We start from the raw sequence: 23,516 nt of genomic DNA, 5'->3' as shown, positions 1-23,516 counted from the left end.
GGGCGGCGGAGCCCGGCGCGCCGCCGAGTGCGGGAGAGCGGCTGTGGTGGCCGAGCGGCGGCCGAGGCCGGGATGGGGGCGCCGCTCGCTTCGCGCCGGGGAGCCGGGGCTGCGGGCCGGCGCTGGTTGGTGCTGCCGCCCGTGCTGCTGGCGCTGCTGCTGGCGCGGCCCGCGGCGGCCCTGGTGGAGGGGCTCTACTGCGGCACGCGGGACTGCTACGAGGTGCTGGGCGTGAGCCGCGCGGCGGGCAAGGCGGAGATCGCGCGGGCCTACCGCCAGCTGGCGCGGCGCTACCACCCCGACCGCTACCGGCCCGAGCCCGGCGACGAGGGCCCCGGCCGGACGCCGCAGAGCGCCGAGGAGGCCTTCCTGCTGGTGGCGACCGCCTACGAGACCCTCAAGGTGAGGCCCGGGGGCGCGGATGGGCTGAAGGACCCACCGGGGCAGCGCGCGGCCCGGGGAGCGAGGTTCTCTGTGACCCCGGCGCCGGGTGAGGCCACCGCCGCGACCCGTAAGACGCTCCCACTTTCCCACGTAGCCTTGGGAAAGAGCCCACACGGCCCCTTGACAAACATGGGGACTTGCCGGGGCCGTGGGGGGACAGCCAGCCCCTTCCTTTTTGTGACAGTCTTTGTTATGCAAGGCTGTGGGCACCTGACGATCTAGTGAAAGCATTTTAATTTCTCACACTCGGAAAGCAGGGTGATTATTACTACCGAGATCTGTGATGGAACACACGAAAGGTCTCCAATGTTGAGTGACTGTGTGATCGTGTCAAGTTGGCATGACAGAAACTTGGTTTCTGGGGATAGTATTGTGACATTTAGCTCGAGTGTAAGGATCTAGAAAAATACTAAGAACAATGAACAACCAGTCAGAAGACCGGATGTTTGACTGTTGGCTCTGACACCCCTGTATGACCTTGGATAGTGACTTAGGATGTCGGAGTAGCTGTTTCTTCATATGCGAAATTGAGACCATCCTCACGGGGTTATTATGAGGATTAAGTGAAAAGTGTGAGAAACGCCTATATAGGACTTGTCAGTAGGTGCTTAATGACTTGGGGTTCAAGACTGAGAATTTCTAGTAGACAGTACTTTGTGAATATGTGTGTAGTCACTTGTCAGAGGTTTTATTGAGCCCTGTGGGGAGATTTAACCTGATCCTGTTATCTTCTCCTACTGCAAAAATCAAACCATAAAGAAATCCCAACGTATAAATCATATTCGATGGAAGTGTTACAGCTTCAAGGAGCCCATCATGCTAATGTAACAGCAATTGTAGTTTTAAGGTTTTTCTTTCTAGCCATTTTATTTTTGAGGTAATATAGCAATAGTCTGCTTTTGATGACTACTTTGAGTGAGTATACTATAATTTAACCATGGATTATTTTTCCAGATTAACTTGCCAGAGCTGAAAACACTGAGTCAGGGAGTTAAAGGCTTTTCATTCATGCTTTCCAGAGGAGTTTGGATAATATGGAGTCATAAAATGAGCGTGCCTAAATTTTCGCTAGCGTTGGTGACATTGTAATTTTTATTGGCAGTTAACTGAGGAGTGGGTAGAGGGCTGGGAAGTTGCTGAGGCCAGAGGGTTTGGTTGCTTATTATTTAGGATAAAGAGTGATTGAGGAAAGACTTCAGGAAAATGGGAAAGAACTTTTCCATCCAGGGCAGCCCAGCATCTGAAGCCTCAATCTGTGTTTTTCTGCAGTGAGGAAAGATAGTCGTCCAGACAAGCAGCCAGAAGGCCTGGCTCATAAGGAAGCGCTGGGCAGAGGGAGGACTTCCAGAAGAGAGGGCAGCAGTAGCACTGGCAACTCTTGCCTTCTGCTGGGTTTGGAGATGGGTAGGTTTGGCGTGAGAATGGTGAGCATGTTAGTAAAACAAGTGCCAAGAAAGAGAGACAGCAGAGAAATCCTTGCTGGAAGGAACCCCAGGACAAAATATTCTTGCCTTTTCTTAAAGAGGTAAATTCAGAGGCTGATGTGGTGGATCCATAATGGTTGCCTCTAAGGGTTTCTACCCCTAAAGTTTAGCACTGATTTGTCAGCCAATAAAAAGCTCAGTAAAATAATTTGTCCCCTCAAGAACAAGGAACTTGTGGGCAGTTAAAAATGAGTACGTCTGGAGAAAGTAACACCTTTACTCTTGATTCCGACAGGAGGTGTGTGGTAGCTACAGATGGCTCCAAACAGGAAAGGAGACTTGGAGTTGCACTGATGAGGAGGGAGTGTTCTGTGGCTGCCCCAGCCCCACTCAGTATTACTGCAAGAGGATGGAAAGTATCTGTGAGAGAACAGGGATGGCTGGGGATAGTCTGGTCCCATGAAAATCAGACCTCGCTGAGCTCTATGAAAACTCCCATTTTAAATTTATAGAGATGGACATGGATTCCACTTCCAAGTGGAACACCTCCAGAAACTTTTTTTTAAAAAAACTTCATTGCAGGTGCCCTCTCCTGGAATAAGGAAACGGACTTTCACTGGCAGTGTGTGGAAGAAGTTATTAAAAACGAACAGGGTAGTCTGATTTTATTTCTGACATAATGGAAAATTGTGAGAAAGTTGCCAGAGAATATCATTTCTGGGTGATGCAAAGATCTAATGACTTGGGGTCATCCAATGTGGACAGCCTCAGCTTTCCAAATTATCCCCTTGAGGCAGTGGGGATTGAATTTTGGTTGGATTATAAGCACAGGCTGGAAAGAGGGCTTGTGAGGGATGAGCGGTCCATGTGGCTTTTGCTAAGAGCAGGTCAGATAGAATAGTGGGTGAAGTTGATGAGTTCCAGTGGCTCTGGAATAAAGACCAGATGCATAAGCCTATCTAGAATTCCACATATATCTCATGGAGGCAGGAGTGTAAACCTGGGACCACATTTCATTTCTGTTTGCTGCTTTTGTTAAACGCTATGTCTTTGTTCATAAAGAATAATAGTAAACCCTGTGAGAGTAATGCTTATCTATGGAGCCAGCCAAAAAGGAGGGAGGGAGTTGGAAAGACCATGTCCTCCTTCACAGTCATGTTCAGTTATTGCTGGCATATGGAGGAAAAAGTTGATTTTATACTTGCTTTGTAGAATGCACAGGTAGATTCCATCTCTGGAACAGTGTATCTAACAGAAATTGTTTCTTTCTTTTTCTTTTTCTTTTTATTTATTTTTTCCCCTAAAGCCCCAGTAGATAGTTGTATGTCATAGTTGCACATCCTTCTAGTTGCTGTATGCGGGACGCGGCCTCAGCATGGCCGGAGAAGCGGTGTGTCGGTGTGCGCCCGGGATCCAAACCCGGGCCGCCAGCAGCAGAGCGCGCACTTAACTGCTAAGTCAGGGGGCTGGCCCTGTTTCTTTCTTGAAATCTGAAATAATTTAGTTGTAAATTCATTGGAGCCAGGAGGCTTTTTTCTTCCCCCATAATTTTTCATAACCTTAATTTCTCTTATTATTGGTCTGTTCAACTCTCTTAATATTTTTAACATATGATATAAGAAGCTATATTTTATCCTCATTATAACTTTACAGTGGTGTTCCACCAAAACATCTAATAGCCAAGGATCTCTGAATGTTGATAACAAATACATTATCAAGATGGGAACTACATTTGTATAAGACATAGTGGATTTATGACTCTGAGGTTGTCTTGGTCAATGCCTCTTTGAGAGAGAGATTTTTTTAGATGGTGATGGTTAAGCTATAAGTACACTACTGTGATTTAAATATAGTTGGTAAGACAAGGAGCTATTATCCCACTTGGTAATTGTCATTTTAGCAACAAAGATTGTACCTGTGCATAGAGAGACTAAGGAAAACCAGACAAAGAAGGATGGATAATAATGGAAGACAAAGGCACCAACTGGTCAGATGCTTTCACCAAGTCAGGCTTAGTTCATATTCTCAAATAACTTAAAATTCCAGATCTCATCAGGACTCGAACCATTATGATTTCACACACTGCTTTATGTTTGCTTCATAGTGTAAGTTAAGACAGTGAAATCGTATTTAGTGTATCTGACTACTGGGGAATCGGGATTCACGGACTTTGGAAGTTAAGTAAACGGACTCTCACTGGCTGTGTCAACACTGGATCTTTTTATGTGGATATAGCACTTATCACACTGCACTGTAAATACTGAGTGGCCCTTCTCCCCTCTCCACTAAACCATGCTCCTCGTTTTTTGTATATATATCCATGGCACCTAGCACAATGTCTGGCACATCACATAATGAATGTTTGTTAAAGAAAAACTTGTATCTGGAGATAGATTCAGATAGAATGGAAGTCAAAAGTGGATTTCTGGCGTTGATATTGTTATGTGAAGCCTACTTTGGCATTTTACCCCAAATTAATTGTAGTTTTAAAGAGTGGTACAGATAAAGTAGATTGGATGGGTATGAATGAAAAATTCCTGCATGAGACAAAAATTTCACTTCTGTTTTTAAGAAGAAATTATGTTCTGAGGGTTTTTAAGTGAGAACATAAATCATTTTTGAATATAGAATAGAATTGAATGAAATAGTTGAAGTAAGAAGGATGACATAGAAATAAGCAGATGAAGGAATAGGTGGAAAGGATGCACTTAGAAAAACTATGATTGGTAGAAAATGGGAAAATAGTCAAATTTGACAGCATTTTGCAAGATCACAAGAGAAGAACACAGAAAAAGTCTTGGAAGTATCACTGGCAGGAAGGTTGTCTGATAAGTTGAGGGATGTGTCCAGAGAGCCATCTACTGCTCTAGCCTGGTCTGGGCAGGGCAGTCACAAGAACACTTCAGTTTCTTTGTACCAGTCTGATTCATGTGGCAGGGCTTGGGCACTTAGAAAGAATTTGGCACAAAGGGGGATTCTGAACTCCCTGCCCTGTAATGTTACCGTGTATTGTTCGTACTCAGTATATTCTCTTACTCAACCCTCTCTCTGAGCAGAACTGATGCCGGTGCTGGGGGAGGACACCGTAACAGTGAAAAAGGCACAGTTCCTGCCTTTAAGCTTTTAAGACAAATACTTATTGTTTCGTTATTATTTCTTTAAGTTATATAATAAAAATGTGTAGATTATATTGCAGCACTGAGAGGACACAATTATTCCTTCTTGGGGGATTTGAGAAGAATGTACTCTTTGATCTGGATCTAGAACAGTCACCAAGGCTGACGGTGAAGGGACATTTCTGGTAGAGGGAAAACTTGATTAACAGAAACGTGGAGTCATGAGTGTGCAAGGCTTGTTCCAGGAATGAGATGTCATTTGCTGAAGTATTATAGTAGGGAGTATTTTTCTCCACAAAGATCACTTTTATTGTATTTCTCCCAGGAACTCTAACTGCACTTGTTAGTATTACTATTTTTCTTTTGCAGCATTGATCCATATTTTACTTGGTTCATAATAATTGGTATTCATAAAAATAGTAGAAATGATCTAAATTTCTATTATATATAGAAATATATATATATTATTATTATATATAGTTGTGATGCTGATAGACAGCCAAATTAAGTAAACTTGATGGCAGATAGTTTTCATTTCATATGCCACCTCTGGTCACGACTCCCTGGAACATTTGTAAAGGTTTGGAGGCCTTTTCTGGGTTTAGTGGGAAAGATGGCATGTTCAATAGTGATTTCTCCCATGGGCCCTGAAGAAGGGTGTAGAATCTTATGTGCCACATTTTCTATTTCTGCTGTAAACCCATATGTGGTATTTATTTTTTACTGATCCCTTAATTTCAGCTGTTATTCCCTCCTTATGGCCAAGGTTGATTATACACCAGATGTGTTTAATTCTAGTGCTGTGACTAGCTGACCTAATTTGTTATCAACAACCAATCAGAGCTTTTGATTAACACAAAAACTGAGTTGATATAATTCTAGCCAGAAACGAAGCACTTGACATTTTAATTTAGCTGCTGCAGATTTATCATGAGTAACTGGAACATTTTGAGACGCTCAAAGCACCAAGACCCATATTGCATTTTTCATAGACTTTAGGGTATCTACTACTTCTAGGAGAGAAGCCTGTCAGGTGCATGGTAGGGTGAATGTTTCAGGAGACTGGAACATAGTTTGGGATCAGATGATGAACAACACTTTAAGCTGTGTTCAGAAATCTGAACTTTATGTATTGAATAGTTACCAGAGGTTTTAAAGTGGAGAAATAACACAATCTGATGTTTGTTTCAGAAGGAAAATTCTGGCGACAATATTGAGGATGGGTTGGGGAAGCCAGGAAGATATTCTTGACTGAATTTGTTTTATTTCCACTGTCGTCTTCTGGAATCTCATCATTCCTCTTTGGTAACTTGAGAATCTCTCAGTTGGTTCATTTCTCATTCCTTTCCCTTAATTGTGCTTCTTTTAAAGCTACGGTCCCATTTTTCTTCTTTCTTCAGTGTTGGCTCTCTTTACGTCTTCATCTCCCTTTCATCCAAGCTATCGTAGACTGACGTGCATCAGCACACACGCTGGAACTGTTCTCCTTAAGGTGAACAGGGACGCTCTAAGCGTCAGATCTGAGGGCTGCTCTTCATCTTCCTCCTGGAACTTTGTGGCATTTGATGGTGTTGACCATGTGGTTCTTTAAGCTCTTCTCCCTTCAGGTAATTCTCTCCCATTTCTCCTGTCTTTCTACCATTTCTTTTCAGTCTTGTTTTCCTCTGCCTACACCTTAAACATTGCTTTTCTGTAGAGTTCTGTCCTTTGGGTACTCTTTTCTTTTTATTTTCTAAGCTCTTCCTGATGAAACTCAGCTACATCCTTGACAACTCTAAAATCTGTGTGTTCTCTAGGTTCATAGTTTCAATTGTCTCTCATCTGTAGCATGGGTGCCCAAATTAAACATGTCTGAAATCAATCTTGTTATCTTTGTTAAAGCATAAATTTTAAAAGAAGATAAAATCATGACTCTAATACCAATACAAAAAGAACATGTGTCAGAGGTTTTATGTAATTCATTAATTAATGAGGGAACCAATAAAATATTAAGACTGGTTCAAAAGAGAAAAAATGCCACACATTTATAGTCAGACAAGGAACGCTGAAATGCCTGTAAAACTGGCCAATATGACAAGGGAATAATCATTGCATTCCACTCGACACAATTTGTCTTTCTGTGAACAAGAATTATTTGCATTACTTGCAGTTTTCTGCAAGTTACTTCTGTCTCTACGAAGTTAACATAGACTTTCCAAAGACAGACAAAGGTGCACCCCCTTCTACAGGAATAGATAATCCCTGGAGGCTCCAGGGATAGAAAAGATATCCAGTAATTTTTTTTCCCCTGTTTCAGAATCTTCCACAATTTCCCCCTGCATCTTCTCCGAACTTGCTGTCTTCTTCCTCTATTCTTTATCTTAGAGTAACATGGTCCACACAGTAACTATAATTAGAAACTTCACTAATCATGTTTAACATGATTGATTCTTATACTCCTTTAATCACTAAGTTTTATTTATTCTACTTCTTAGTCTCTAAAATCTGTTTCTCCCTCATTCCATTCTTTACAGTACTATCCAAGTTGTCTTTGAAAAATATATACTTCTACTCAATGCTATTGTTCTCATACTTTAAAACATTTCATTTTTGAATAGCACAGACAATAACACCCTAACACTTTAGCTTGGCCTATAAGATCCTCTACCTTTCTTATCCAAACCTATCTTCCTGGCCACATTTACTGCTCCTTTCTTCCTAAATTTCCCCAGTGCTCAAGCTTCACTGAATCCTCTATATTCATTGATGCTTCTGTACCTTAACATTTGCTGTTCCCTTTGCCTGGAACACGTTTTACATCTTACTTGCTTTTCAAAATCCAGCACTCATTTCATCCCTTCTGTGAATCCCCTTACCAGTGGTCTCAGGCAGAGTTAGTCAGTCCCTTATTCCTTAGCACATCAAATTGTGCTTTTCTTCTTGCTAGATTCTTCTTCTAGATCAGAGAGTTCTTGAGGCCAGGACCTTATTTGTCTTTTTATCCTCCTTTGTGTTCAACACAAGGCTTAATGCCCTGCATAATTATTTGCTGAATCAAAAATAACTAAGGTTTTTAAAAGCTCAGGTAACCAAGTAGATGGTGATACTGCAATATTAACTGAAACACAGAGGAACAGATTGGGTTTTGAGCATGCTGAATTTGAGATATTATGTTACATTTAGGAAATGTTCAGGAGGTATTTGAAAATAGGAGGATGCAGGAAAAGCAGATCTGAGTGTCCCTAATATATAGGTGATACTGCACATCACATGAGTTGTTGAGACCACATGTAGACTGAGAAGAGAAGACATAGGAGAAGACAGTTGCAATAGTGACTGGGGGACAGGGAACAAGAGAAGAAATGACACTGATAGCAGTTAATTTTCTTCCTCTTCAGTAGGAATGTAATGGCCTGGAAAAAACTTTAGGGGAACAGATACTATTTTTTTAAAGGATCATTTGTATGTGTGTATTTCTTTTAAAAATTGGGTTAATATATATTTCTAAGAATGAACAAAATACATGTTTTCATATATTATTGATTCCTGGCCTTTAGCATCCTAAAATGGTTTCTACTATCTGTGTAATAGAAAAATTTTAATGTAAAACTGGCTGCAATATCAAATTATTGCAATTTATGTTTATTGAGATCAAACAATTCATTATTTCTTTCAAGGGCAAGAATGTAATATATTTTTGCCTCTGGGGAGGGGGGAATGATTATTTTCATAAGAGAAGGAAGGATTCAGTGCTTTCTTTGCTTGCGGGTTTCCTCTTGTTCACTTTTGATCTAGATATTGGTGGTTATGTTCCAGTCCTCCTGCATATGCCCAAGAGGATTGGGATGGAGTGGACACCAGCAGAAGCACCATTTTTTCCTGTAGAGATTAGAAACAAGGAGCTTATTGCCCTGCTTGTCAAGGCTCAGGACAGAGAGGAGGAAGAAACAAGTATAAAGGTTTTGGTTTTGGAAAGAAGTTGGAATCTCCTGACCCTGGGACCTTAAGATCCACAAAATTGCTGAAAGAAAAAGTACTACCTTATTGAAAGGTAAGATATTAAACTGTTTTAAGGTTTAAGCTATTTTAGCCAAAGTAGCATAGTTTCATAAGCTATGAAATCAAGCAGTCATTTCTGCTAAGCCTAAGTTTTTGTGACAAAATCACCCAGCCAGCCTTCTTGGTGAGGTGGAGAGCTGTGTGGCTGGAGAGGTGTCATAGTAAGGGAGAGCCTTCACAAAATTCCACTCATTTTTATGCTTTTTTTTTTTTTTTGGTGAGGAAGATTCTCCCTGAGCTAACATCTGTGCCAATCTTCCTCTTTTCTAAATGGGACACTGCCATAGCATGGCTTGACGAGCGGTGTGTAAATCCACACCCAGGATCCGAACCCGCAAACCCCAGGCCGCCAAAGCAGAGCGCGTGAACATAACCACTATGCCACTGGGCTGGCCCCTCTACTCATTTTTAAAATGACATTTACTGAATGCCAGGCACTGTGCTAGGCCTTGGATATACAGAGATTAATGAGTCACCCTACCTTATCTTCTAGAATTCTCATTCAAGGAAAAGAAAAAAACTGATGATGACAATGTGATAAGTGCTATAATAAATAGGAAATATGTGCAATAAGCGTGGTCCATCTCTGTCTGAGGCAGTAACTTTTGTGTCTTATAGGATTAATAGGAGCTCATGAGGCTGGAAGTAAGGGATGGGCATTTGAGTTAGAGGGAACTATATCTTTAAAAACATAGGTATGAACGAGCATCCTGTACTGGAAGAACACACCAAATTCCAGAAATTACTATCTGAATGTTTGCTGTGGGCAAAAGAGGGGAGAGGGATGAGATGTTGCTAAGTAAGATCAGGCCAGTTATGGAGGCCTTGTTGCATGCCAAGGAAATTTTAACTTACCTTATTAATCACAGGGAAGCATTAGAGATAAAAACCAAAAAATTGTGGGACTACTTTAGTTCCAAGATGGGTAGGAGAAAAAATAAATATATGGTGTTAAAATAAGAATGCACCTGTAGCTCTCTAACTGGGTCGCAGTCTCTGTCTTTTCTTTTTGCTAATATTCCTGGTATCCTTGTGTTCTCACTAGGTTGATTCTAAACTTTGTAGGTTACTAAAAAGTAGGATTTTGACTTAGATCATTGAGAACTAACTCTCCAATTTGTGCCAACCTTGAATACTTTCTAAAGTGTGTTGTGCGTACCTCAGCCTAAAATCATTTTCTTCATTCTGGAGAGAAAGCTATACACCAAAGAGTAAAGATTCTGGCTAATTAAATGCTATTAACGAGGAAGTGGCCAACCTTCTTGTCTCTAATCATGACGAAAATAACGTTATAAATTTTTAGTGACCTCCAGGAAAAGAAAACCATCCTAAGAGAAGTCAGACTTGACCCTGAAACCTTTTGCAAGAATTAGGTAGTTCGAGGACTCATTAGAGGACCCTGAATAAACCCCACAGGCTCTGGTTGCAGTAGAGGGGCCAGATACAACGAATAGATTTTATAGTTGCAGGTTGCTGGAGCATTAGTTGACCATCCTGCTAGAGGAGCTCAGGACTTGATGAAGTCACAAATCTAGGGACTGGTAAGAAGATAGTGACCCTGGGGGAAGATGTGGGTGAAATGCTTAGAGAGGGATATCTGCGTTCTATGGACTGTGACCCTCACTAAAATAAGAGAACAAAGAAGATAGCCACTGGACACATGACATTCACAAAGCAGATTTCAGTGACACTCAGAGATCTTGCTGTGTCTTTAACCAGGAGGAGCACAGACAGTTAGACTGGGCGCAGGGCTCTGTGTAGATGGTGATGCTGGAGGACTGTAGGAATCTGATCTCTGTGTGGCAGTTAGTTTCAAAACTACATGTAATCTAGTTGGAACAAGGAGAAGAGTCCTGTTTGAAGAAATACATTTCAAAAAGCATCTACCAAGATTGGGAGGCTAAGTTAAAAGTCAAGGATTTCAGGCCCAAAGCGGAGCATTTCTATAAAATTAGCCCAGAAAGCAACAAATGGAGGGAGAATGGGAACATTCTCAAAGGATGTCTTGAAGTACTCAAAATGAGATACATCAGGAGATGTGGGCTTTAGTCTTCAGAGCTATCTGTATGACCTGTAAAGTTTTACCCTTTCTGTTAGAAGCTCTAGAATATGATGATGGCTTAGAAGGAATAATGGATTGACAGTTGTGGCGTGTGGCCATTGCCACAAGAAAATCTTTTTTTTTTACAGAAATGAACATACAAGGATTGAATTTGAAAATAATATCAGCCTGAGGTCAGTTCTCCTTATGTAACTGACAGTTCTCATAGTGGCCTTCTATCTAGTGCCATGGAATAGACTTTAAATATATGTCTAATTATACTAGATACTAGTTTATCTAGTTTCTAATTCTAATCAGAGTTAAAAATATTTTGAATGTAATGAATGTAAGAGAATTGTCACTGAGAATGCACTGACTCAAATTCAGAATTCTTAATAGAAAATATATAATGATTTTAATGAGTACAGGGGAGATTTTGTCATTAGCAAACTTCTTATTTAAATCTAATAAACTGCATATTGGAGGACTCAGGAGGAGGCCCTGAACGGACCCCAGAGCCTCTGTCTCTGGTAGTAAAGCACTAGGTGTAGATTTTGAAATGTCTTCAGCTAAGAATCTGCAATTTTATGAATGTTGAATAATTGATCCTAGAAAGAAATGCTCTAGGTTAAAAAAGATTTTTGTTTTCATAATGGTTTCTGTTGTGCTCACAGAGAGTAAAGAATTTGTTGTAGTTTTAGTCTTTAACATTTTTTGGACACAGGACAAAATAGGTTTCCTGTGCAATAAGAAGCAAATCATAACCTAGTTTAATAGCTCTTCAATCTACGTAGCTGAATAAAAGACTGGCATTTATCCCTGTTAGAAACTGATTAAAATTAGAGAAGGTTTTAAGAAATGTTTTATCTGTGAACACAGAGAGCAGCATTGCAGAATGCTATAATTTTTTCAACATGTCTGTATGATTAAGAAAGATCTATGTTATCTTATTTATGAACTGGGCTGTGACGATGTGTTATAATAGTAAAGTACTATGTATTTTTAACATGTTTTTGTATAATGTATGTCATTTGATATTCAAAACAACCCTGTAAAATTAGTAGGGTAGGTATTTTGTCCATTTTACAAATGAAGAAGAGTAAGTCTCAGAGAGGCTAAAAATGTCTCCCAAAGTCACAAAGCTAGACTTGGACCATTATACCACATTGATGTTTCTTTGAGATGAGCATAATTCAGTTTTGTAGGCACAGATGGGCTTCGTCTGCTTTTTGTTTTCTTAATTATTGTTCTCAATAGAAAACTTTCTACACAAAGCTGGAGAATGATTGTGAATATATACAATGGAGATAAACGTTTTTTTCTATCAACAGTTACTGAGAGTAGGTGTCAACATGCTCTTAAGTTATAAGAACATGATGACATCCTTATTAGCACCACAACACCAGCTAAAAAGGCATGGTTAATTGTTATGGAAGTGTTTTTATTTTTCCAAGAAGACTAACAATACTCAAGAATTTGGGGAAATATTTTTATTATAATGATAGCTATAAGCTGTCATTAAAGTCTGGAAACAAATTTATGTGTGCCTTTGAAGAGTGATGGGAAATTTTTTGATTTTGACAGTTTCAGTTCTTTTACTCAGATTAATGTTACATAATTATAAAATTCTAGATCTGACTTAACAGATTATAAACTAAGGCCATTTTATGACATGTCCTGTGAAATTGGATATCTTGTTATTTTACAGGATGAAGAAACACGCAAAGACTATGACTACATGCTGGATCACCCGGAAGAGTACTACAGCCATTACTACCACTACTACAGCAGGCGCTTAGCCCCTAAAGTGGATGTTCGAGTTGTGATTTTGGTCAGCGTGTGTGCTATTTCAGTATTTCAGGTATGTATTGATGGAAACGTGTGTCTACATGGATGTGCATGGGTGCACATTGCCTAGTGCTAGTCATTAAAACTGAACTAGAAATTCCTTTTCGTAAAATTTTTACTTCCAGTTGGGATTAATTTTTTTAACATTAGAAAAATATCCATTGGGCCGGCCCCGTGGCTTAGCGGTTAAGTGCGTGCGCTCCGCTGCCGGCGGCCCGGGTTCAGATCCCGGGTGCGCACCGAGGCACCACTCCTCCAGCCATGCTGAGGCCGCATCCCACATACAGCAACTAGAAGGATGTGCAGCTATGACAGACAACTATGTACTGGGGCTTTGGGGGAAAAATAAATAAATAAAATCTTTAAAAAAAAAAAAGAAAAATATCCATTTATTCAACCAATTGATAATATTGGAATCTTTGTTGGTGGGAAATCCAAGGAATTGATGACAAATGTCATTATATAACTACAAAAAAAATCCAACAACAGATCTTTTTCTCATTGCCTCCTTTAGAGTATTTTCCACATAACAGCCAGAGTGATTGTCAACCTGATCTTATCATTTACTTTTGTACGACTTTTCAATGATTTCCCATTAAATTTGGGAAAAATCTGAACTTCTTAATACAACCTAACAAGTCTTGGCCCCTATCCACCAAATGCCAGTAGTGCTTGCCATCATTGTAACAACCAAAAATGTCCCACACATTTCCACAGGCCTGCAAAGGGTGCTTTTGCTGGGCTTGAAAACTACTAAAATAGATTAAGAGAGCTACAGTAACTTTTTTTATTGTTTTAAAATATCACAAAAATTTAACTTGGGTCTGAAATGAGTTTCTTCTATTATTATTCTTAACCTAACCATATCTATCATGTACTCCTTTAGAGAAAAAGAACATGTCAAGTGACTAGAATGAAGCAATTTGCTAGTTTGAAAGTTGCTTCTCCAGTTTAATTCCCAGAAATGAGATTAAATTTATATGATAAGGGGCTGGCCCGGTGGCGCAAGCAGCTAAGTGCACGTGCTCCGCTGCTGCAGCCCGGGGTTCGCCGGCTCGGATCCCGGGCGCGCACTGACGCACTGCTGTCGAGCCATGCTGTGGCGGCGTCCCATATAAAGTAGAGAAAGATGGGCATGGATCTTAGCTCAGGGCCAATCTTCCTCACAAAAAAGAGGAGGATTGGCATCAGATGTTAGCTCAGGGCTGATCTTCCTCACACACACACAAAAATTTATATGATAAAAAATTCTTATTGAAAACTAAGGTTGTATATTTTAAATGTATCAGCTTTTGTAGAAGTATTGTTCTTTCAAAGGGGAGAGCAGAGATAATTTTACTTTTCTGTTTTATATAATGTAATATGCTAGTAACTTTTGTTTTTTTTTGCTATTCCTAATAGATTGCTACTAAAATATTTCAGGGTATTATTGGTGTAACTGCTATATTCATTCAGTAAAAGAGCAAATGAAATGTGTGGAAATGTGAAAAGTAGGACTTTTTCTGACAGTTAATAAAAGCCTTTGTGGTTGCTTATATTTATGAAACAAGTTAATGTTTTCCTGTCCAAATAAGGAAAGAGTTCAAACATATTTGAATCTTTCAGTTCCGAATATGATGAGCATCACTGTGGTATAGGTAGATGGTTTAGTAAAGAGACAGAAATACATATAGTTGCCTGAGTCTATATCCTGTGATTTTTTTTTTTTTAAACAAGTTCCTCACCAGCTACTTTTGCCATTTAACTCTTCCTCCAGTGAGTAGATTGCAGTCTTACCAAAAAAAGATAGATTTCTTAATAGTGATCTTAGGGAAGAGCAAATGGTAAAGATGTGGAATCACAGGTCTGGTGTGATTCCATTGATCTGTCCTCTGATCTTGGGTATCTCCTGCCTGAATTAATGGCTTTTCGGCTCAGCCCAGGGCTTACCTGACCTATCCAGCCTTGAGTTGCCATGTACACATGGGTGTTATTCAGTTGTATCTTGAACTTACAGAGTAAGTTGGTTGAGGTCCCTATTTTTATTCAGAATGGGTTTCTGGGGTGATGGTGTTCACCAAGGTGAATTTTGGTTGTAAAAATGACCCATTTTCTTTGTTAAATATTCTAGTTTTTCAGCTGGTGGAATAGCTACGACAAGGCAATCAGCTACCTAGCCACAGTGCCCAAGTACCGCATCCAAGCCATGGAAATTGCCAAGCAGCAGGGCTTGCTCAGAAAAGCCAAAGAGAGGGGCAGAAACAAAAAGTCCAAAGAGGAACTCCGTGATGAGGAGGAGAACATCATAAAGAACATTATAAAAAGTAAAATAGATATAAAGGGAGGCTATCAGAAACCCCAGATACGAGATCTTCTCCTGTTTCAGATTGTCTTAGCTCCTTTTCACCTGTGTTCGTATATAGTCTGGTATTGCTGGTGGATCTATAATTTTAACATCAAAGGCAAAGAATATGGGGAAGAAGAAAGACTATATATCATACGTAAATCTATGAAGATGTCACAGTCTCAGTTTGATAGTCTAGAAGATCATCAGAAAGAAACTTTTCTTAAACGGGAGCTCTGGATAAAGGAGAATTATGAGGTGAGTTATTACTCTCCTGTGATTTCAGTGTTGTCTTGCTTACCAAGTTAAAATTAGGTGTATGATAGGGGATCCAGAAGTGCACTCAAATTTCTGAAATCTAAGAGTTAAATAATGAATAAAGATCTTACTTTTATTGAAAGTAGGACTGTATTTGGTAGTGGGACAGTGGCTTTTTAACCTATAATTTGTCTTTTTAAAAGATGAACTTCAAATACTTTAATTGACTGATGCTGAAAATTTTAAGAATGGTCTAATTTGTTGTGTTAAACTGCAATAGGATGATATCTATATTTGCATGGGTTTCACAACAACTTTCTGTTAATTGCACTAACTAAAATTTAGTCTTCCCCAAATTTTCTTCCAGTCATAAAAACTTAGCCACAGAGATTAAAAAAAACAAAACAGAGAGGGAATAAGAGATGGAAATTTTGTTGAAATAACTTCATTTCAGAATAAACGAGCACAGAATCTTCTGCTCTATAACTAACATATGTATGAAAAGTTACTTTTATTTTGTTTTTAAATTAAATTGACTTACTGTAACGCCTCTAAACTTTAGGCATTTTAATAAATGCTATATTCTACAATTGTCAGGTAGAACAGTTACTTTGAGGTGATCAGCTGCCTAGCTCAAGTCCTATTAAAGAAACTAGTAATCTCATCCTAATGATATTTATTTTAGGTTTCGAGTAAAATTAATTGGCTAATATATTAAATATAAGAATAAAGCGGGCCGGCTCCGTGGCTTAGCGGTTAGGTGCGCGCGCTCTGATGCTGGCGGCCCGGGTTCGGATCCCGGGCACGCCCCAAGGCACCACTTCTCCGTCCAACCCGAGGCCGAGTCCCACGTACAGCAACTAGAAGGATGTGAACCTACGACATACAACTATCTACTGGGGCTTTGGGGGGAAAAAATGAATAAATAAAATCTTAAAAAAAAAATAAAAAAAAAAAAAGAATAAAGCACAGTGAAACCTTCAGAAATCTGAGATATATTTGTTTTTTAGTTTCATAGACATTCCCTTTTATATTTGGTGCCCTAAGTAGATTTTACTGAAAGTTTCAGTCTGAATTATATTTAAGTAACTTACTATGAATTGCCAAAATGTTCTGGCAAGTAGATACATTCAGCCTGCTTATAAATAACAAAAATGGAAAGTAACATACTATTTTGCTCCTAAATTATTTGAAAAGTTTTCTCTTTTAAGTAGGTTAAGCAGCCCAGTCCACAAAACTGTGTCTTTCATAGAGTACCATCCTGGGCTGAATTATCATATGTTGTTATACCAGGTTATCTTAGTCATTACTTACTAAAATTTGGAAGTAAAATCATTTCTTTCTAAAATTTGATGTGGCTGTAAAACTGGTCATGAAACCTTGTCCATTTAGCTTTAACTGACATCCATTAAAAGTTACAGAAATGCAGATGATCTTTGTTCGTGATCTGTGTGGTTTATTTAACCTTCTTTGGGACCTTTAATAAAATATTTTGAAAAACCAATAATTATCTTTGAAAATAGAAGTAGATGTAAGTTCAGTTTGGAGACACGTCTACATAAGGTCATTTTGTTCCTTGGTTAGGATCAACAAATACTGGAAGTCATCAGTTAAATTTACAGAGTACGATCTTAAAAAAATAAAGTGTGATTCTTTAATGTTGAACATTAGTTGTAGAGAGGAAATGTGTAAACCCTTTAAACTCAGCTTATGTGTGATTTCAATGAGGAAAAGAATGTATTCTCAGGTTACAGAAATCGGTGACAAAAAATTAATAGTTCTTGTACAAGTTGTTCTTTTTTATTTAACACTGCAAGTTAAAGTGCTTAATTGCTTAGTATTTTCAGATGCATAGTCTTCAGAAGACAAACCAATACATTTACTGGAAACATTTACCTAAAGTTATATTTGAAAAATATAAATATGCCATAAAGCTAATGACAACTGTTTCCCTTTGGATTGTAAAGTTAATTACTGTTATTTATACTTATAGGTTTACAAACAAGAACAAGAAGAAGAACTAAAGAAAAAATTGGCAAATGATCCTAGATGGAAGAGATACAGGAGATGGATGAAGAATGAAGGGCCTGGGCGGTTAACATTTGTGGATGACTGAAGATTGCTGGAATGCTACTATGCCAAACCTTAATTGTGACATTTTCATAACTGAATTATTTTAGAAATGTATCAACTGCCCTCAGCAGTAACTAAAATTCCTCAAATATTTGATTAAACAGAATAATGTAGAAATTTAAACTTTCCCTTAAAACTTTATATATAAGACATTTATGATTGTTCAATTTTTATAATCAATTTGTGGATTTTGTTAAAAGATTTGACATGAAGATTTATTAGTTGCCATTTAAGAATTTTATGTTTAGTTAAAAGATTTGACATGAAAATTTATTAGATACCATTTAAAATTTTTATGTGTTAAGTGTTTATTCTTCAAAAGTGTTTCCTTATTCTTTGTTGTATTGCTACATTTTTCTGCTTTCATGGCCACTAATATTTTCACCAAACATAAAAAATTATAACAGCATTTAATTATATTATTGTGTCTTTCTAGACACAGACTTCTTCAGCAAAATTATTTCAACTATCATGTCATCTTCATGACACTCATTCGAAGATTGAAATATGTTCAAAATATCTCTCTAGGAGAGTCTTCTGCTAGAATATCTTTATACTGTTTCCCCCCAGTCATAATGTTCTTATAAGATCTGAAACTCTCCAGGAGAGTGAATCTACCTTCATGTCCTTGTGGGATGATCTTGATTACAGTCATTATAGGACTATAACTGTATTCTCAAATGTTTTTCCAGAAGAGACCTTGTAAAAAGGTCTTTTGTACCACAGTATTGCTTCCCCCCACTCTTCAATTAAAAAAACTAATGGAGCAGAAATAGTATAACGAAAAGTTGTTCATATACCTGTATTATGAAGTGCTTGAGTGGTGAAAAATCCATTGTACATGAGTGCATTTACATGCATTTAAACCAGAAAGAAGAGGTGCATGGCTGTGTGCTGTTCTATCAAACAATGAAATATAAATGTTTATACGTGTGGAAGTGAAAGTGATTCACATATAATTTGACTGAAGCAAGTATGATACTGCCCTAAAGTATTGATACACGTTCACGGTAGTGAATCAATATTCCTGTTAAGGGATTTATCTGATTGCTTCATATTAATAAAATGGTTGCAATATATCACAATTCTGTTGGTATGACATTTTAAGTCAAAGATTAACGTATTGCTTTTGTATTATATCATTTTAAAAGATTAGTGTAGATAGTAGATATTCCGAGTCTGTTTCTAGCTAAAGCAAACTAGTCCTTTCAGGAGCTCTGCCCAAATATGTGACATAGACAAAGAGGCAGGAGGAAAGAGTTCCGTCCTTGCCAAGACAGACAAAGACTTGAGGCGAGTTCTTTAATCTGGGAGTGAAGGCCTCAGTTACTTCATTAGAGAACTGGGGGAGGAGTTTGACCAGATTATTACTAGGGCCCTTTTGCAGCTCTAAAATTCAGAAATGACATTATATTTTTGTAAACTTTAGATGAAAGTGTTTTATGCACCCATTCCTTTTTAGGAGGGTGGAGAAATTACAGAGCTCAACTATATAGGAAGCTACATTTCACACCTCAAGTGCCCAACTCTTAACCATAGATAAATGCCTTTCAAAGGTGCTATGTGTTCTCAGAATTCATTATCATATATTTAACACACAATAGTATTTGTCATCTAAGAACAGAAGTATGTGCCATATGTTATAAGGACCAAAAAGAAACGTAGGCACTTGCCCCTCTGTTAAAATTTCAAAGAAATTGCTGGTGTCCTAGTATTTTTTACCTAGCGATAAGGAAAAATAAGAGGACTGGGTATGTTAGCATTCATAAAGGTTGGCTGATAAAAACAAGGTATCTTTGGATATTATTTTGCATATCTGCTAGATTGCTGTATTTCTGACTTTCTAGAAATCTCATTTCTGGAACTGTGCCCAGCAGCCTGCTCACTTGGTAAAAGTTTAGTCGATCTTTTGGAATCGTGGTCATCGCATGGGTCAAGATGAATGGACTCTCCTTAACAGAAGGACTATGATTCTTCTCTCCCCTTCCCTCAACAAGATAACTGCTTCAAAATCCTAGAGTGAAAGGAAGGGGCTGTTAGTTGTCACAAGTGTCACTCAAGTACTCTGGGTATCTTGACTATCTCCATACTCTGCCCATCCCCCACCAAAGCAAAACCTTCTCCAGCTTAGGAACATCTGGAGAAGAATCCTGGGTGGAGGATCTCACAACCCCACTAGTTAGAAAATTTTTCTTATGCTTCATTTTAGGGCTAGCACCGTTTCCTTTTCGCTTGGCATTCAGGGGTTTATAGTGCAGTGCTGTTCACTGCTGTCTATTATCGCTTCATATAATTGAGGTCCGTGCTAAAATTACTAAGTTTTAGGATTACATTCATGTCAAATATCTTCATAACAGATTCCAGTACTAACCCTTTCCTCATTGGTTTTATTTCTTTATAAATTCTTCAAGTTCTACAAATTGCTGTTTCATAACACATCTATTAGGTAGGTACCATGCCTAGAATCTTAAACACTACAATTGGTATATAGGATTTTAAAATGTTACATAAAAAATAGTGGAGTTTAGAGAATTAACAAGTATTTTAGTACTATTGAATTTATGTTTAGAAAATCATAGTTCATTTCTTTTGAGATTTTTTTTGGACTGAAAGGGCAGTAAACTTTTATCACCCAAACCTTGGAGATATTTTGCTTGAGTGGAAGCCATTGCTAAGCTAACATTCAGCTGGTGTTATGAACCAGTGTGCTGGCCCCAAACTGAAAGGTCTGTGGAAGTTAAAGAGAAATGGCTTTTATTAGACATTAGTATAAACAGATCTAGCTACTTTAAGACATTAAATCAGACAAGGGCTCTGTTATAATTGTGCATTTGAGGCAGATAAATGTTGGTATTGATACAAACTACATGTGTATGGATGAAGTATAATTAATTTTATTTGCAAAATGTGATACTCTTCACATTTAAATATTGGCTAAGGCGAAATCTAGAAGCTAATAACTAAATAAAATTTGCTAATAAAATTATTTAACATTTCTGGTTGCCTCAACTGTGAAATGAGGGGATCTTTTTAGATAATTAGGATTTAAAATTTTATAAGCCTGCACATACACATAGGTTTAGGGTCTGAAGCAGATTAGATTGCCTGCAATTGAGAAATGTTATGGGTATTTAATTTAAAAGCCTACATAATTAGTTGTAAACTTTAATCAGCTTCTTAGTACTTAAAGGATTCAGAGTATCCTTGACAATTGTGCTTGGAATGGATCACAAGGTCTTAGGACAGTGACCTATGGGGTTTCTTACAGTCTCCTCCTCCCTAGCTTCATTAGGGGATGGAGAAACTTCCTCCCATTCAACCCTTCTCTCCTTTTATAACCCCAAGAAGAATGAGCAGGACGCAGTGGAATGGCTCAGGCTTTATAGCCAGATAGACCAAGGCTTGGTTTCTGGCTCTGCAACTGACTAGTAGCTTGACTTTGGGCAGATTAACCTCTGAGCCTTGTTTTCTCTCTTTTTTTTTTTTTTTTGCTGAGGAAGATTCACCCTGAGGTAACATTAGTGCCAATCCTCCTCTACTTTGTATGTGGGTTGCCACCACACAGCATGGCTGACAAGTGGTGTAGGTCCACACCCAGGATCTGAACCCACAAACCTGGGCCGCCGAAGCGGAGCCCACCAAATTTAACCACTACACCAAGGGGCTGGCCCCTCATTTTTAATAGTAGAGATACTAACTACTTCACAGGATTAGTATGAGAATTAAACAAGATAGGAGTCAAGTGCTGGCATATATGAAGTGCTCAATAAATGAGTTTCCTTGCCTTCATAGGAAATAGGAGTCATTCTCATTCATTAAAATCCATGGTAATAGGAGAGAGTTTACTGATGACTCCAAACCCATTGTTTCTTTTTTCTTTTAATAGGCACTTGAATTCCTTACCTTGTGCAAGACTGAAAAAAGTGATGCTCCTTAGGGTTGGAATTGTGTTTTAAAAGCAGCTGCCTGCCCCTGCTTGTCTTTGGGGTATAAGGTGAAGCAACGGAGATGACAACTCAGGAAAGAATGAACTTTCAGAGACAATAGAATAATCAGCTAATTGCTAGTTGAAGGCCTGCGTTTTACTGAGAGACACTTTCAATGAGTTCACGAGGAGTCTTGGAAATGGCTGCTCAAAAGGACAGCAGGGAGCCTCAAGTTCCATTACCTCCCACAGTCTCAAAAATGCCTGTGAAAATCTCTCCAGAGAAGCTGAATCTACAAACCTGCTGGTGAATCTTTAGCTCCTGATTCATTTTCTAAGTTCTAAAAATAATGCAATGGGTATAAGGAAGTGAAGTAATGTTTTTATGGTATATTATACTGTGTCACATTAAATATAGTTGTTAATGTGTTTTCCTGTTTCTTTTTAATCATTTTAGAAAACCAAAGGTATATATTACTGTCATTTTGATATAACATTGGCAGAAAGAAACACTTTCTCGTTATATCATTATTTTTATGGAGAAGAGTAATTTAAGCCCCTTTTCTGGAAAAATAACCCACTGTTAGTAAAAAGATGACAAAATACATGTCAGAGGAGTGAAGAATTATAGATGGTAATAGGGAAACAAATGAAACGTTTGTCTTCACAAGGACACTGACGTTTCTAACAAGTACCGAGATTCTTAGAAACAGTGGAAATTTATCAGTTTTTATTTTAACCAAGAAAAAAATGTGTAACAAATTCTTTAAAATAATATACTGGTGATCTGAGCATTTTAGCTGGGGTGAGGAGGAAAGGATGGTCTGTCCCCATGCCTCACGTCTTTTCAGAGCTCTGGAAATAACTGCATCTCTGGGAATAGACTCTAGTCCTTCAGGTGGGCAGTAGCCTCTCTCGAAAGCTAAAATGAAAGTTCTTTTCCCACTTTGTGTGATAGTAGGCAAGTCACTTTCCTTAATGGGTCTTAGTTTCCTCATCTCTAAAACCAGGAGTGGACTACATTATCTGAGGGTCTCTTTCCCCTCTGAAGTTCCATGATGCAAAAATAATGGACGAGAAGACATTCTGGTAAAGTATAAAGCAAAACACAGATGGTCAGCCCTCCTCAGTGACAAGTGGTCGCCAGCCTGCTTGTCCATGGATCGCTGTAGGAGGCCTTATGCTAAAGCCTGGCTGTTTCTTTCAAAGCCAGACCACTCCTCCCCAAGACTAGCACAATGAGCCATACAGAGGTGGGCATGAAGGAGGGACACGGGTACCCCTCTCGACCTTTTCTGCTACTTCCTGGCTGACACACAAGTACTACATTATGTGTCCCCTCACTGTGGGCCACCCCAAAGCCGCCTTTCCTAATTAGAGACAATCTCATTTCTCCAGCTGTCATTGCACTGGGCAGATGTCTCCCACATCAACATCTTGCCACTAAACATTTCAACAGCCTGGAGGCACGTAGCAGTACAGTGGAAAAGTTAGTCCTAAACCAAACTCCTCCCTGTTCTTTATTCCTCCCTTCAAACCTAGTCCTGTTTCTTGATTTCTGCTACAGGCGTCAGTTCTAGCCCACTCTGCTTCAGAAGCCTTTGCCCCCTTTCCTCTGCATTTGATAACCACCATAAAGGACTACTGATTTAGTCTTTTGTAATTTATTTATTTATTTATTTATTTTTTCCCCCAAAGCCCCAGCAGATAGTTGTATGTCATAGTTGCACATCTTTCCAGCTGCTGCATGTGGGACGCGGCCTCAGCATGGCCGGAGAAGCGGTGCGTCGGTGCGCGCCCGGGATCCGAACCCGGGCCGCCAGCAGCAGAGCGCGAGCTCTCAACCGCTAAACCACCGGGCTGGCCCTGATTTAGTCTTTTGAACTTGTTCTCCATCCTACCTTCACAGTCCTCTCTGGGGCCTCATTCCAGCCATTCTCTCCACCAAAAAGACAAAACAAAAACT

General features: G+C 38.9%; 1 protein-coding gene across 1 annotated transcript; it reads left to right on the top strand.

The window, feature by feature from the left end:
• Positions 1-43: 43 nt before the first annotated feature.
• DNAJC25 (DnaJ heat shock protein family (Hsp40) member C25) lies at positions 44-21,981 on the top strand. The gene is made up of 4 exons (XM_004423327.3): positions 44-402; positions 12,772-12,924; positions 15,022-15,492; positions 17,486-21,981. The coding sequence occupies exons 1-4, from the start codon at positions 73-75 to the stop codon at positions 17,606-17,608; spliced, it is 1,077 nt and encodes a 358-aa protein (XP_004423384.2). The 5' UTR covers positions 44-72; the 3' UTR covers positions 17,609-21,981.
• The last annotated feature ends 1,535 nt before the right edge of the window (positions 21,982-23,516 follow it).

This window comes from Ceratotherium simum, chromosome 29 (genome assembly GCF_057802395.1).
Source record: "Ceratotherium simum simum isolate JZ-2026a chromosome 29, ASM5780239v1, whole genome shotgun sequence".
Lineage (NCBI taxonomy): Eukaryota > Metazoa > Chordata > Mammalia > Perissodactyla > Rhinocerotidae > Ceratotherium > Ceratotherium simum.
This window is presented reverse-complemented; position numbering and strand designations above follow the sequence as displayed.

Bases quoted from the DNA above. Each gene is read 5' to 3' on its own strand.
- DNAJC25 (XM_004423327.3), top strand. From the start codon at position 73: ATGGGGGCGCCGCTCGCTTCGCGCCGGGGAGCCGGGGCTGCGGGCCGG. The intron at 403-12,771 runs GTGAGGCCCGGG...GTTATTTTACAG, and splicing joins CCGCCTACGAGACCCTCAAG to GATGAAGAAACACGCAAAGA. The intron at 12,925-15,021 runs GTATGTATTGAT...TAAATATTCTAG, and splicing joins GTGCTATTTCAGTATTTCAG to TTTTTCAGCTGGTGGAATAG.